General features: G+C 37.1%; 1 protein-coding gene across 3 annotated transcripts in view; it reads right to left on the reverse strand.

The window, feature by feature from the left end:
• Window positions 1-15,242, reverse strand: part of mphosph8 (M-phase phosphoprotein 8) — a 46,367-nt gene that overhangs the window by 10,758 nt on the left and 20,367 nt on the right. For 2 of the 3 annotated variants that reach the window (XM_015378904.1, XM_015378903.1), the window contains exons 7-9: window positions 14,275-14,363; window positions 8,912-11,255; window positions 6,778-8,284 (exon numbers count right to left, since the gene is read on the reverse strand). In XM_015378904.1, the coding sequence (XP_015234390.1) occupies window positions 6,975-8,284; window positions 8,912-11,255; window positions 14,275-14,363 (3,743 nt within the window). In that variant the 3' untranslated portion in view covers window positions 6,778-6,974. Of the gene's footprint in view, window positions 1-313; window positions 466-588; window positions 744-2,672; window positions 2,760-3,016; window positions 3,158-6,777; window positions 8,285-8,911; window positions 11,256-14,274; window positions 14,364-15,242 lie in introns of those variants that run through there. The other variant, XM_015378905.1, reaches the window with a different exon arrangement.

Raw genomic sequence — 15,242 nt, forward strand, 5'->3', positions numbered from 1 at the left:
ACTTGAAATGAGTCAAAGCAATTGTTTTCCTTAATTTAAATGTAAATCGTCTTGTTCCATTTGGAAAACTGTCTCACTTACCTCCTCAAATCAAGAAAATTCAAAAACTTCAAAAAATTCTTATTTCAAGAAAAAAGGACTTATTTAGATTTTTTTTTGCAGTGCACAAACACTGCCAGCAATGGAACGACTAACAACAAAAGAGGTTTCCAGTAACAGTTCTTCTTTTTTTTTTCTTTATTTTACAGGAAGAAACAGACTAAATTATGTTGGTGGTGAAGAGATGAATAAAGGGAAAAAAAAGGCGTTTTACCCTCAGGTTGTGGCTGCGCCTTGAAGCCAAACTCCATGGAGAAGTCAGGTCCTTCACAAAGCCTGTGGCAAGCCAGAGGGAATACCGGCTCTAGCAGCACCAGACGGGACTCAAAGTATGCTCGGATGGTTTCCTCTGCCACATTGGACAACCTGAGCGACAGAGACAGAAAGAAAGGTTGGTGTATCCCACTTTATCGGGTCCTTTTAAAGTAATACCGTAAATACCAAGTTTAATAGCAAACAGCAATAACGAAAGCTGGAAATGATACTTACTTGTTGATGTGGTCCTTAACGAGGTCGCACACGGTCAGGTTGTTGCTAAAATTGGCAAAGAACAAAGCCGTGTTCTTGTGTTTTGACAGGATGTTGCAGTCTGCTCCATACTCCAGCAGGAGCCGCACTATGTCGGCGTTCCCTCTTTTACAGGCCTGAAACAGAAGCAACACCCTGAAGCCTCTATAGAGAACAGATCGGGTCTATGAGCTCTGAAGGGAAACTAAATTAATCTTAACGTTGTGGTATTATTTTACTCCATGCTGTATTGTTTGCATCGCTTCAGGCACATATGGTTCATTACTGAATAATATAAAAAAAACTTTTTCAATTAGGGCATTCTTAATGCCAACTTGTACCAATATGACTACATTTAGAATGGCTAGATGCTTATTCACAGTTTTGCAAAGGCTGGAATTCAATATCATAGTGATTTATAGCATTATAGTGATTTATAAGCATGCTTGTTTTAACTTACTGTCATAGAACATAAGACAATGACTGATTGGTACATCCAAATATTATCAGTCTTAAAACTTAACAAAAATGGCTAAAAACAAATCACTACACTATAAAACCTCATCGGCAGAACAGAACAGAATCCCAGCAGGTTAAAAGACAAATATCTGATGACTAACAGATTAAAGCAAATTCCAGACTGTTTTTTTATTTCAATGTTTTTAAAAGGATCACCTATTCTCAACAACAGCTGAAAAAGGATTATATTTCTCCACGTCAGCTTTTGGCAAGAGGTTTCTGACATCTTCCCATTTTCTGACATCATAAACCTTTTGACCTTGTTAAATCCTTTCAAATTATTTATAAATTATTATAATGGTGGTACAGCTGCATTTTATGAAGAAGCCCATTTCTGCCGCTTGAAAGTAAAAAGACAAAAGGCACATAGTATGTCATTATTATTGGATTTAAAATCATAATTGAGAGATAAGTCATAAGACTGTCACTTTAGTAGTCAAAATCAATACTTTAAATCTCATTAACTATAACTTTGAAAGGTAAAACTACGAATGTATATCTCATAATTACGACATTAAGTGCCATTTTTTTGTACCAATAACAACATTAATATTTTTATATTGGTACTAACATGTATTTTGATAATTTGTTCAAATAAAAAGAGAACACCTAAAATATAAATACTAGATGCCATTTTATTGCCCAGATACAGATACCCGATACCTGGCTGTGCAGTATTGGCCGATACCATCTGTTTGAAATTAATGTGTGTATGTATATATGAAAACTGCAAACTACTTGGATGTAAAATAATTGCCATCATGGCTTTGTCAAGCTGCTGCCTACCTTTGTGAAGCAGGAAAAAGACTAATACAAAGTGAATCCAGTAAAACTTTTTATTGCCTACCTGGAATGGGTGACAATAGCTGAATAAACTTTTGGCTCTCAAAATGGTATCGGTGCCATATTTGTCTGTACTCACCGATACCAATACCACCATTTTAGTGATGGATCGGGGCCGTGGCTGATACTGGTATCAGTGCAACACTTATAAATACTGACTTTATTTGAATAAAAAATAAATAATCCTGCAAGAATGGTGGCAGATTTGCCCACGCGGCGGCAAGCTGCTGCCAAGTCGGAGCACTGACTGGCGCACAGCAGCACTTACTGCTGACTGAAAACAGTAAACTGAATAGTCAATGCTTGTAAATTTTACCAGTTGCTTATTTTAAAGAAAAAAAAAAGCCTCAGCACTGCGCAGACAATATTGGGCCCAGCCAAATGCATTGAATATCGTTTTAAAGGCTGCAATACCTTGGTACCAAAATGGTACCAGTATATTAGACAATCCTACACTTGAGTGGGAAAAATGGACCTCTATAATTTTTATTTATTAGCTTTTTATCTGAATACAAAAAAAAGAGAATAAAAATGACAAGTCATTTAGAGCAAAAGATAATAAATCCTGAACTGAAAAAGAATTTAAAAGTACTTCCTAAATGACAATCTGAAAACATAACATTGCAAAACTGTCTAATATTATCAGTATCTATTATCTTTCAGTAAGATGGTCAGATTTATTTTTAGTAAGCAGCTCTACTTACCTTCATCAGAGCAGTTTCACCTCCCAGCGTTTGAGCATTCACATAGGACCCCGCCTCCAGGAGCATAGCAACAGTCGTCAAGTAGTTCTGATAACAATAAGAACCAGAACCGGCTTTATTTGCTGAAATCATGCGCACAAAAAAACATATTTGACCTTTGCTTCACGTGCTTTTAGGTAGTTGTTAAGAATAAACCCATAAACCTTACAGGAATAAAGTAAAAAAAAAAAAAAATGTATATATGTGAATGTAATTCCAATATTTTTATGGTTGGTGGCATTTTTATACTGATATGCTAAGTATGTCACAGAAATCAAGCCAGCGTGTGCTTTGGACTGAGTTACCTTTTCGGCAGCATGCATTAAAGCTGTGGTGCCGTTCTTCTGTCTGGCGTTCACCCTCACTCCCTTTTTTATTAGCAACCTAAGGATGTCATCCTGCCCCCCAGCTGCAGCCAGCATACACAGGGACATGCCGCTCACATCCTACAAACAAACAGAAGAAGATCTAAGCTTCAAAACTAACAAAATAACAAACTTAAGCTTGAGTTTCAATAAATTTTTATACATAAGTGGGTAAAAACAAAACAGATAAAAGTATTAAAAGGTGAAAAACACCAGCATTCCTAAATATGACCAATTAAACATTTACACATTTTTCAAAATAGCCATGGACTTCTATTCAAATCTAAATAAATCTGAATGTTTAAACACTATTTTCTACAGGATTGATCTCATTTAGACAACACTAGAATATTTTTTCTATAAGTAACCATGTAGGCTAATTAAAAATGATAAAACGTACTAATGTATGTAAGTGTTTAGCATTTGTCATTTGATCAATGATTGCTTCTTGGCCTATACTGCATATGGAATCCATAAAGTCACTTTGAACAAAAGAGTGTGGGGGGTGGGGGGGGACTCTGATAACAAAACATTTCAAAACAATGAAAAATATCAAGCCCAGTATTTTATTGTGTAAGAAGCTACAGGTTCCTTACAGTGAAACATGAACTGAAGCAACATACAGTAATCAGTATAAACAAGCAACAAGTGTTTTTACAGTCACACTTCATATAAACAAAGGCTCCTCAAAGCTATGCATTAAAAAAAAAACTAAAAGAAAAAACATTCTACCCACACAGTAAAGCTGTTGTGTTTTCTAAATGCTACTAACCTTTGCTACTTTATGCGACCTCAAACCACCCTTCAGTCAAACCTATTGAAGTTACCAATAACTTTGGTATGAGAACGTGAATTCAACTTCACTAGCGTCTACTTAGGCTAGAAACAAGTCTCTGTAACAGACATGAAATGCTCAGAACTTAAAAGGAGTTTTTTTTTCTCGCTTCATCTTAGTGAGAACTTTAGGAAGCCTTTTTTTTTTTTCAAAATTAACTTTTTCTTTTCAAGGATATACAAAAATAAGAAGAAAAAACTCAGCAACACAAACTAAATTCCATTAGCCTTGGTAAATGTCAGAGGAAAACAAATGTTTGGACTGAAATGCAAAAAACTATTCAACACATTGTACAATTCTTCCTCCTGCTGTTTAAAAAATAATAATGACAATAAACAAAAACAATACTGATCAATATTCAAAATAGTTTCTTACTTCCACAGCTTAGGAAATAAACCATTTTACCCACTTTTTGCCAGGCACATTGATCACATTAATATAGGCAGAAACACTGTTTTTCTAAACATTTTTCTGTGAAAACAAAAACTATGGAGTGGAGTAAACGGGAATCAGAAAATAAAAATGCAACCCAGAAAAGAAACTTTCAGAATCATAGAAAAGTTTTGAGAGGTTGTCATTTTTTTAGGATTCCAATTTCTTGAATAATAATAATAATAAAAAAAGATTTTCTTTATATTGAGTTTTACAAATTGCATTATATTCAAACTACTTTAGAGATCACATTCTCTTTTTCTGCACTTCAACCCCAATTAAAATGTTATTGAACATCCTTGCAGACCAACATAAATAAGTTTCTCATTCTAGACAAAAGCCCAAGAAATGAAGAGAATGTCATCTGTAAAACCAAACATGAAAAGGAAAATATAAATATCTTAAGTCAGTATAAAAAAATAAAATAAGCCAATTTAAAATACTTTACATAATAAAATAAAAAACAATTAGAAAAAAAAAAAAAGATGAGAAAACAGTAAAATTACAAATTTAGTTTCATTTCTGGATTGCATTTTTTTCTTCAAATTTCTATTTATAAAACATTTTCATCGTTCGCAACAACGATGAAAAGTATTTTTTTTTATTCAGAGAAAAACTTTAAAGCCAAGATCTGCAAGTTTGGTTCTTGATGGGACCAAAGGTCGCAATAACGGGTAAAACATAACATCACGGTAAGGCAACTGGATCCTAGCGAGTAAATAAATGAAGAAACATCCAAACGCAAAAAGGAAATGCATCTAAACTCAAGGTAGTGTCCATCAAGTACAATTAAACCATTAAATGTTGTAAACAGTCACCTTTTTTAGTGTTATAAAACATTTTGTACAACTAAGGGGTGCAAAGAAAAACTACAGCAACCGATTAAGAAGGATATGATTAAAAAACAGCAAAATCCTGTTCAATGTTTAGTGTAAGTATACAAAACAAGTTCTATGCTTTAGTTAGAAAGAAAGGTAAAAATTCTACCTACAGTATAGGCTACTGGTTGAAGACAGGATATAGTAATAATACAGCAAGTTACACTTCTCACATTGACTGGGTTGGATGCAAGGATCACTAGGTTTTCGGATTCATAAAATGCTACGGAAAGAAAGGGAAAACCAAAAGGTAGGTTGCCAATGACACTTGGCTGCTTATTCTTATTTTACCGTTGCTCACACAAGTTTAGAGTTGGATGTTTTGGGTATTCAGTCATAGATTTTAGCTAATAAAGTTAAAAACAAATGTTTTCTATTAGTAGCTATCAGAAACATGTGAATCTTTGGCTTATAAAGTTCACAATCCAGCCTAATGTTCAACACGTTTTATGCACAGTCTCAGAAACAAACTCAGATTTTAGTTCAATAAGTCTGCTTTAAGTGAACCAAACTAAAGCACAATCCAGGGTTCTCACCAGCAGTATAGCAGCGGTGGAATTAGGAGCCATTTTTATTCCCTTTAATAAACATTGCTCCCTGCTGTCAGGTGTGTATCATGTTCATTTGCCTTAGTGAGCAGAACTGATGACAATCTCAACAGCGCAGGGTTCATGTTATCAGAGCTTCTTTCTTTGCTGTGTGCAAATCAGGGAATGTGTTTAAAAACACAGGTTCTCTTGCCGTTGCGCTCATTAAAAACGATGGTATCTGCATAATACTATATAGTTATTGTTAAAGTTGCGGTGAGAAAGTTTCAGCTGAAATGTGCTGTAGAGGAAGCCCTGATGTCAGTTTAACAGTAGATAGTGGGTTGATGTTTGGATCCCAATTAGTTTCCTGCCCATATGGTGAATATGAAGGAAATACAACCAACTTAAAGCAAACTTTCAATTTATGCTCTACATTTGTGTGCATCTTTTAATTTCTTTTTTGTCTTACTTAACTTCACTCTCTTTCTTCTGCTGCTTACGCTTTCACCCTCCGACTGCTCCACTAAGAGCAGCATAGTGAAAAACATTTGAGGCTTTAAGGAGCTCCAGATATTTGGTGACAAAAAGCTGCACAATAATCAGTTACAAAATGGCCAAACTATTTTAGTATGAAAACATCCGGAACATACGTGATCTCTACCTGTCAGTCACACCTAAGAATGTGTGCGGCCTCCACCAGCCTGATCAATGGACATCTAGTTAGGCTTAAATTTAAAATCTGATAATGATGGTATAGTTTACATTACTGTATGTATTTTAAATATGTATTCATTTATCGCCACGGACTGAATTGTATAACTGTTGGCTGTTATATTGATAAATCTGTATCAAGGAAGCCCAGATGTCAGTCAAACCAATCGATCTGATTTTCAGCATAACGGCGACTTTTCTTTATTTTTTCAGAATAACGGCCGGCTACAATGAAATACATAGGCAAGAATCCTTCTATCCTTTTCCCGCTTTTCATGAGAAAAAGAATCTTGCTTCAGTGAATAGGTTTTTTTAAAAACTTTTAAGGAAAAAAAAGTGGATAGTAGTATGGCAGGACTGTCTGCAAATGCAAGAATAAAGATGCCAGATGAAACCAAGGTAGACAGGCAACAACAGACGACACAAATATTTTCCATCCAATCGAATCGTGCTTAAAGCCAAAGACCTCTAGAGTCCTTGCATTGTTTTTGTGCAAGTCTATTCAACCTTATTTAGAGGGAAAGATACACAGGACCATCCCAATCGCTGCTTGAAGTCTGAGTCTCTGGTTCCGGAGGTCTATCATGTTTTGAGGCCACTGCGTGACCTCTTCTCTTCAGGGACTGAATGGAGTTATGCACAAAGTATTTCACTTCCCTCCAGGTTCTGGTGCTCAGAGCCGGTTCGGCAGCTAAACATCTATCGCATTCTTTTTTCCCTGGCACCTTCACCAGCTGAGAAAAGTCTCCAAACTGCCGCCTCACTGCTGCCTGTTCCTCCTCGCTCCATAAACGCTTGTTTCTTTTTTGTGGCTTCCCACCCAGAGGGGCTTTTTTTTTTGCAGAAGACAGGGGTTGGCTTTCCTGTACCACCGATGCACTTTCAGAAACGCCATACTCGTGAATCGAAGGAACAACCTGTGCAGTCGCATGGATCCTGGGGGGGCTGCTGTGGTACGGTGATGTACTTGAATGGTCAAGCGGTGTAAACGAAGACATGACAGGCCTACTCCTGTCATTTAGTGTGGAGAATGCAGAAATCATTGGAGAACTTAGAGTATTTAACTGCGTATATGTAGGTACCATTGAAGTGGGCGGGGTATTATAATGGGTATAGGAGGGAATCAGTGGTGAGTTTGTAGTTTCCAATGGGGTATACAGAGATGAATGCAACATACTTGTAGTATTCTGTGCATAAAAAGAAGACATTGACAGGCTGTGGTTGTTATCTGAGGTGTAAACAGGAGACAGAGGATTTGTAGTGTGGTGTGGAGTAAATGTTGGAACTACTTGAGTATCAGTAGCATTCAGTGGTGTAAAATCTGAAGTAAACGGCGTATTTGTGTGGACCATGTTTGTAGTTGACGAACAGAATGGTGAATACCCAACAGTCATGTCTTGGGAGAACGGCGATGGCTCTCTTATATTTGTTGCTGGTGGCATTGTCATACAACAATGTAAACTACTTTCTTGCAAGTGATCTGGATTCACTGTTGTCATCGTACAAACACTTGTCTCCTCCATTTCCATTTTTTCAGTCGGGTCTGGAGCTTTTGGGCTTTTTGCATTCCCCGAGTCTTTATTACCATCAGACCTCTGCTGGTTACTTCTCCTACGTAGCGTCTGTAATGTGTTGTGTACGTAGTTTTTAACATCTGTCCAAGATCTTCCCGCAAGATCTGGCTCAGCAGCTATGCAGGCATTGCAAGCTTTTTTGCCGGGAACCTTCATCCTCGTAATGAATTCGTTCAGGTAGCGTTTGACAGCTATCTGTTCCATCTCACTCCAAGGTCTTCTTTTGATAAGCGGCTTCTGTCGAGTTCCTAAAGAGAAAAACATCAGAAAACATTGAAAAAAGGGAGAAAAACCTTTATTTAGTCATAAAAACAAAATGCTGACAGGTATTATGGGTAAACTCATAAGACTAATAGTTTCTGATGCATTTAGCCATTTTTGTGGATGACTAACTAGAGAGGCTCACCTTTTTCTTGGGATATAAATATAATTTTGTTATGTAAAAAAAAAAACAAAGTGAGGTATATGGGGCTTATAATTCATGTAATTATTTTTCAGAGATTGAGAGCCTTTAAGAATATTATACAAAAAAGGTACATCAACTTTCCCTCCAAGGTGAGAAGTTTTTGACAATTGTGAATTTGTTTATAAGCAGTGGCATAAGGATGGTTTAGCTTTGTGTATCCCCAGTCTTTGTGGGGACCCGCTATTGAAAAATATCCCTGTCAACGTCTTTAAAATAGACTTTATTGCCTTTTTTGATTTAAACTTTAATAAATACCCTGGTTATAAAAAAAAAAAAAACCTCAAACACAAAACAGATTCAATTGAGGCTTATTTGGACCCTGATTGTCACCTTACTGACACAAACCTATCCATTAAAATAAATAGATGAATGCATATCAAGAAGGGAAAGAGCAAAAAATTATACTTACCATCTTTTGTGGTGCTTGGCCGACTCGTTTTATCCACCTTCAACAGTTGCTTGCCGATTTCCTCCAGCAAGGTTGCATTTTGAGAAAGTCCGTAACATTCTTCGCTGGTTCTTCCCAACAGCTTTGCTACATGGTCAAGTTCTAGTTCACCGAGGCTCATAAGCTGCCAGCAGGTGGCTATCTGTTCTCTTACAGACGAGGACAGTAGTGCTTCTGGGTTTTGAACTCCACACTCCACTGCAGCCCTTCGAAAACAATCCAGTCCTCTAATGAATGAGGGCCCTTCACTCCTTGCAAACAGGTAGGGATTTGTCTTTGAGACACCTGCTTTCTCTCTGTTCTGAATAAGCAAGTCAATTGACGAAACCATTCTGTCTGTCAACAGAACCAGCATGTTCCTTCCATATTGACCTTCAAGTTCCAGTCTTGTAAAACTGGAACTAAGTTCCATCTCAAGTTTTGTGCTTTTTCTAACTTGATCTGCAGAGAGCGTACATGTTCCCCCGCTCGTTCTTTGAGTGTACGTTTTCAGGAGAAGCCTTCCAATATTCCCCACTCTTCCTCTGTTGAAAAGACATACGTTTGCCAACGTGGCTTCACCTAGCTTCTTCCACGTTGACAAGCTGGCATTTTCTTTTAACTCCTTCCTTGCTTCTTCCTCTTCACCAGTAATAAATCTGTGGAGCTTCATCAAATCTTCAATGACTGATGATTTGTCTACATCCACTTTTTTGGGTTCTTGTTTTATCGAGCCGGCAAGTGCTTTGTGAGAAAAACACTTATTCCATTCTGTATCCAGTAGTTCGATGAATTTTTTCAGTTCGCTTTCCGTTTCACTGTCTTCCGCCATTCGACTTTCTCCAAATGCTATTTCTGCTGCACGTTTTAAAGAGTAGCCAATCTTTGAGACGAGGGAAACCGTTTTAAACTTGCTGGAAGCTGGGTTAAAACCACCGACTTTTTTGACTCCTTCAACAGCCAATTCAAACCTAGATGGTAGACATATTTCATGCAGGTACTTCACTGTCTTGTCGAGCTCGTTCACAGCAAGGACAAACCTACCCAGCTCTCTCATCTTTTGTCCAATATAGGCAAACTGAGACTTGTCATGATCATACTTGGCAGACAGTGTGTTACCGTATTTACAAATAAGTGGGTCTAACTGAATATGCCTTGAAATTTCATCTTGATGCATGATTTGAATGATTTCCTTGCAGCTGCCAGTTAAAAACTCAGACATTGGAAGCATATCTGAGACAGGACTGCACCCTGTTAATCTTTTGGTATTTTCTGCGAACTTCTGGTCTTTTCTAGTGTTACATGTCCTCTCATGTCTCCAAAGATCACTTTTGCGATAAAAGGCAAAGCAATGCTTGCAGGGCAAGAAGTCACGCACAGACGTGGCTGGTTTCTTCGACTGGTTCTTAGTCACAATTTCTTCCTCCCCACTTTTAGTAGCGTCACAATTATTCTCATTTCCTTTTTCACGAATCTGGTCCAGCAAGGTCTGCCTTACCTTGGAACCTTTTGGAAAGTGCATAGCATGGGCAACATCTGGTTCATCAGCATGTTTGTTTTCCAAATGCCTTGCAATTTGAGTAAAATAACATTTGCAATGTACACATAAGTGCTTCTTGTAAGATTCCTTTTTTTCCTTAACCTTGTTGATAGGTTTTGTCTCCAGGACTTTTTTGCGGGTTCTCAGACTCGATCTTGTTGGTAATTTGATCACAGGAGGTTTTCTTCTTCTGAGACATCGCATTTCAATCAACTCATCTGTGTCTGACTTTGGGTGAACTTGATCCAAACCGTCAGGGTTTTCCAACATTGAATCATCCATCTTCTCACCTGGGTCATTTCCTTGGTTAGCAGTTTTGATTTTGTTAGTTTTGTGCTTTTGTTCAGTTCCATCTTTTACCTGCTTTACCATCTCTTCTGTGTGTTTGTTTGTATCTAATTTAACAACGTTCAAAGTCTTTTGGGTTGATAAAGCATCATTCGGCTCAGGTGAGGTCTTCTCCTCCTCTCCTTGAATTTTCTGTCTGACCGATGATCGATTACAAAATCTCCTTGCCGATCCATTTTTTTTGCCCCCAAACCACATTCTCTTTTTACGCCTCTTCACAGTTACTCTCTTATCGTTTTTTCTAGTTTGGGAGCTGCAAACTTTGTCATTCTGTGGACCATCAGTTTCTTGAGGGTTATTTCCCTTTGCTGCTGCTGGAATGCCCTCTTTTCTTTTAGTTTCATTAATAGAAGTGAGCCTTTTAGTGCCACAGGAATTTCGCTCTTCATTTAAGTTCCTCTCTCCTTCATATGATCTCGTCTCATCAATTGTACTTGCCTGCAAAAAAAGAGTAAATGTAAGACTTATTGCCAAATCAGAAGAGAACCAAAAATATTAATTTGGGGGGGAAGAAGCTAAGATGTTTTATGAATTTTGGCAAAATGATTGTTAATTTTGTTAGTTGTGGTATTTAAATTTTTGTTGCTAATCTTCCAATATTTTTTTTGTTGTTGTAAAACCTCAGCACCTTGGCAATGCCCCATTAAGATACAGGCTCATTCAAACAGAACTCAAGGTGATGGTCGCCTTTTAACCCAACATCTGCATCAACAGCCCAAATCTTTAATACAAAAACCACATGTGACCCATTTAGGAACATTTAATGGCTTTATTGGATCAAGCAAAGTTTTAAACATGAATGTCTAAGCAATTCAAGATGGGGGTGTCAGATGAAATGCTACACAAAATGAACAAAATATGCACTGATGCAAAACCTGCATGCATGCTTTAGAAAAAACAACCCACTAATCTGTAAATACCAGTGTTACAGAATCAACTGGTAACTTTACACAGAGTGTCACTGATGTGGCCATAACGGCTATATCTGTGCATGAACTGGCACTTTGCCTACAAAACAATGCTTACACTTTAGGAGTGTCTTGCCAGTTACATTTTAGCTATCTCTTATGTAAATTATAGACAATGTGACATGTTTTGAAATATACGCATTATGTACCTGCTTGAACATAGACGATCATGTCCAGGCATTTCCTGTGTTTTCTTCCAATTGCTTGTTTACTGCAAAGAAAGGCAAGATTTATCTGAAATGTGCACATAATTTACAGTTATATGGCATAAAACCAAATTCTAATATTTTGTAGCTTAAAAAACAGGGAGAATAGTTAAAATAATAATTAAATGTCATATATATATATATATATATATATATATACACACAAGTAGCAATCTGCCGAATCTGTTTAAAATATTTTTTAAGCCCTAGATAAGTGTATGGACATAACAAATTACAAAGTACCTACTACCTTATATATGCCTCAAAAGACAACTTAATATTAAGCAATTAATATCCTTAAAGGGGATTAGAACAATATTAAAGTTTTTAATTAGTATGCTCTAAGTATAAACATATTTTACAAACTTATTTCCATGGCATACATCTCAACTGTTCTAAGCATGCAATTAAATGTAACAAAATGCACAATACATGAAGAAAGGTCCTTCTGAAAAAAAAAAGGTGAAAATATTGTCCTACCTGAATCTGTGGCAGAGGCAAGATGACATGAAGAAATAAAATCTGCGTGTTGGTCTTCAGGGTGTGGTACAGTAAGAAAAATATAACCTCCCTTACAAACTATCTGGCAGAAAGGAGCTAGCTAGGTTGGAGTACGATAAGAAACAAGCGACTACAGTAAACAGCTTCCCTCTACTTCAAATCTGGACTTTTACATCCACACCTTCTGGCTGGTTTTTTAAAATCAAAGCTGTTCCAGGAAACTTAGAGGGAAATACAATATTCAGCATTCATGGTCTAAAAGACAGCCAGGCCAACAATGACCCCAACAACTTCCTTTTCAAAGGCATGGGCCAGTATTGGGTCTTGCAGGCCAAAAAAGACCTCAACGACTCCTTATTACAAAGGGGTGGACCGTTTTTTTTCGGTTCAATTTGCATGTTTCTTAATGTCGCTTGGGTCTGGTCGGGAAGCTGTTTTGCTGGTATGCTTCTGTCCTGTCGGTCTGGAATTTCTAGGGACGCACAGCAGTTTCCCGGCAAAGCGCAAGGGGGAGACTATTCAGGAACTCGCGAGAACTTCGGTGGATGGTCACCAGCTTGGTTTCGAGGAGACCGTGGCATCTTTATATAATCTACCAAGGGCATTGTATAAGTGGTTGTACTTCCGAACCTCCTCAATTAACCTTTCCTCGTAGTTGTCCATTGTAGTTGTTTCTCGGTTTGTAAAAATGGCGCACCCCGGCACCAAATCGAGAAGGACGACCACACATACAGCCGGAAAGGCATACCAAGGACCAATCAGAGCTGCTTTTTGTCTGCGCACTTCCGCTTGAGGTCTGCGTGGGTTTGCGATCGTCTGACACGCAGTCAGGGTTTTTTTTTTTTGGTGCGCAACAATGCAGAACCTCTGGGGGGGCGTGGTCATGCACAGAGACGGATTTGATGGTTGCAGAGGCTATGCGCCAGAAGTATAAATTGGCCTTTAGTCTTAACAAGGCCTTTAATTGGGCCTCCAGACATGTTGAATTGAGAAAGCTTTCTGGAAGGGAAGCGAAACATCTTCAAACTTGGAAAACAAAGTCCAGTGATTTTTTTTTTTCTTTGTTGGAACAAAAAAAAAACTAAAAAAAAAAAAGGTTTTATTCCAGTGGTTGCAAAACTTTTGATACCCCCCTCCCTTTACAAAAAAATATTAGCACAGCACAATTACCAAAGCCATATACCAACCCATTGTAAAGTCCACTGTAGTGAATTATATTTTCAATAAAATAAATTATAATCTTCTATAAATAAAAAATATGACCTTAAAAAAAAACATTTTTATTGTTTATTTTACAGTTGAATAGAATTCAACATTATCAATTATAACACCAATAAAAAGTCGAAATGGTTTAGCTTAATTCTACCTGTTCTGTTCGTAGTTCAGCAAAATGCTTTTTATATAGACCTGGACGAACACTTTAACATCAACTAACTCTATGCTTTAGGAGCCATTTCTATGGGTTTGACTTCTAGAACTGTTATTTGAGTCAATATTTCATTAACTTTTTTTAAAGCTTTGACAAGATGTTTACAGCAGGAGGGTCTATCTTTAGAAATGTATGAAGCAGACAAATTTAAATCATTCAAGCAGAACCTCAATGGGCACACATTCACACGGGGCAACCAAGGTGCAAGATTTCAAATTGTTCCATTAAAAATTTTGGTTTAGAAAAATGTACACATCAAACTAAAACGGAGGATAAATCTAAAATGAATATGTACAGATAACTCCAACGATGAAAGAGCAGTGATCAATCATTTTAAAGCAGACACCACGTACCTCTTGTTCCAGATTGTAGTCCTCCTTGGAATTTAGTGCTAATTTAACAGCCATGTAATCTCCACTTTTCACAGCATCTCGCAGTTCACCTGGTGGATTAGGAGCAGAACATGGTTTAATGAAATGAAAACTCACTCAATTAAGCATTAAATAGAAAGGCAAAATGTTTTACTTAGAAATTGATATATATTTTTTTCAAAATACTGAATATTTTAAATGCTTAAACAGATACTTTAAGGTTTGTTATTGTTTTTATACTGTTGCAATGATTTAATCCTAACTATATATAACACTGCTTTTATTAAACTTCTAAAATCAGTTTATTTCCACTAATAACCTTAAATGAATTGTACTCCAACTTGTTTTATGTTATAAATACTCAAGTAGTACATAATGATACCCGGAAATAATGAATGGATTCCAATTGTTCTTAAAGAATAATGTAAATCCCTTTATTGTCCCACAAAAAGGAAATTCCCTCCCTTCATTTGACCCATCCCCTTGGGGAGCAGTGGGCTGCCATTGTGTGGCGCCCGGGGAGCAGTGTGGGGTTAAATGTTTTGCTCAAAGACCCAGAGTGGAGGCTGTGGGGATCGGACAGAGTCCTTGCAACCTTCTCAAAGCACAAGCGCACTGCTCTAACCACGAGTCAAACACTCCTGATTAATCCTGTAATTGACATTTATGCACTATTTTTGCATGCCACGTATCGCTTTACTTGGATTTATCACTTTACTTGGATTTAGTTTTTACATATGCATATAGATATACATACATATTTATATATATACAGAAGAGCTATATGTGTATATATTTTATCTCTCTATTTTTATCTTTATTATCTTGTGTAGTTGGATGTGTGTATATATTAGGGGTGGAAAGTTCACAAAATCCACGGTTCGGTTCACGGTGATGTGGTCACGGTTTTCGGTTCGGTATATGTTGATTGTTAGCCTGACATGTTGGTC

This window comes from Cyprinodon variegatus, unplaced genomic scaffold, assembly GCF_000732505.1.
Source record: "Cyprinodon variegatus isolate N-32 unplaced genomic scaffold, C_variegatus-1.0 Scaffold181, whole genome shotgun sequence".
Classification (NCBI taxonomy): Eukaryota; Metazoa; Chordata; class Actinopteri; order Cyprinodontiformes; family Cyprinodontidae; genus Cyprinodon; species Cyprinodon variegatus.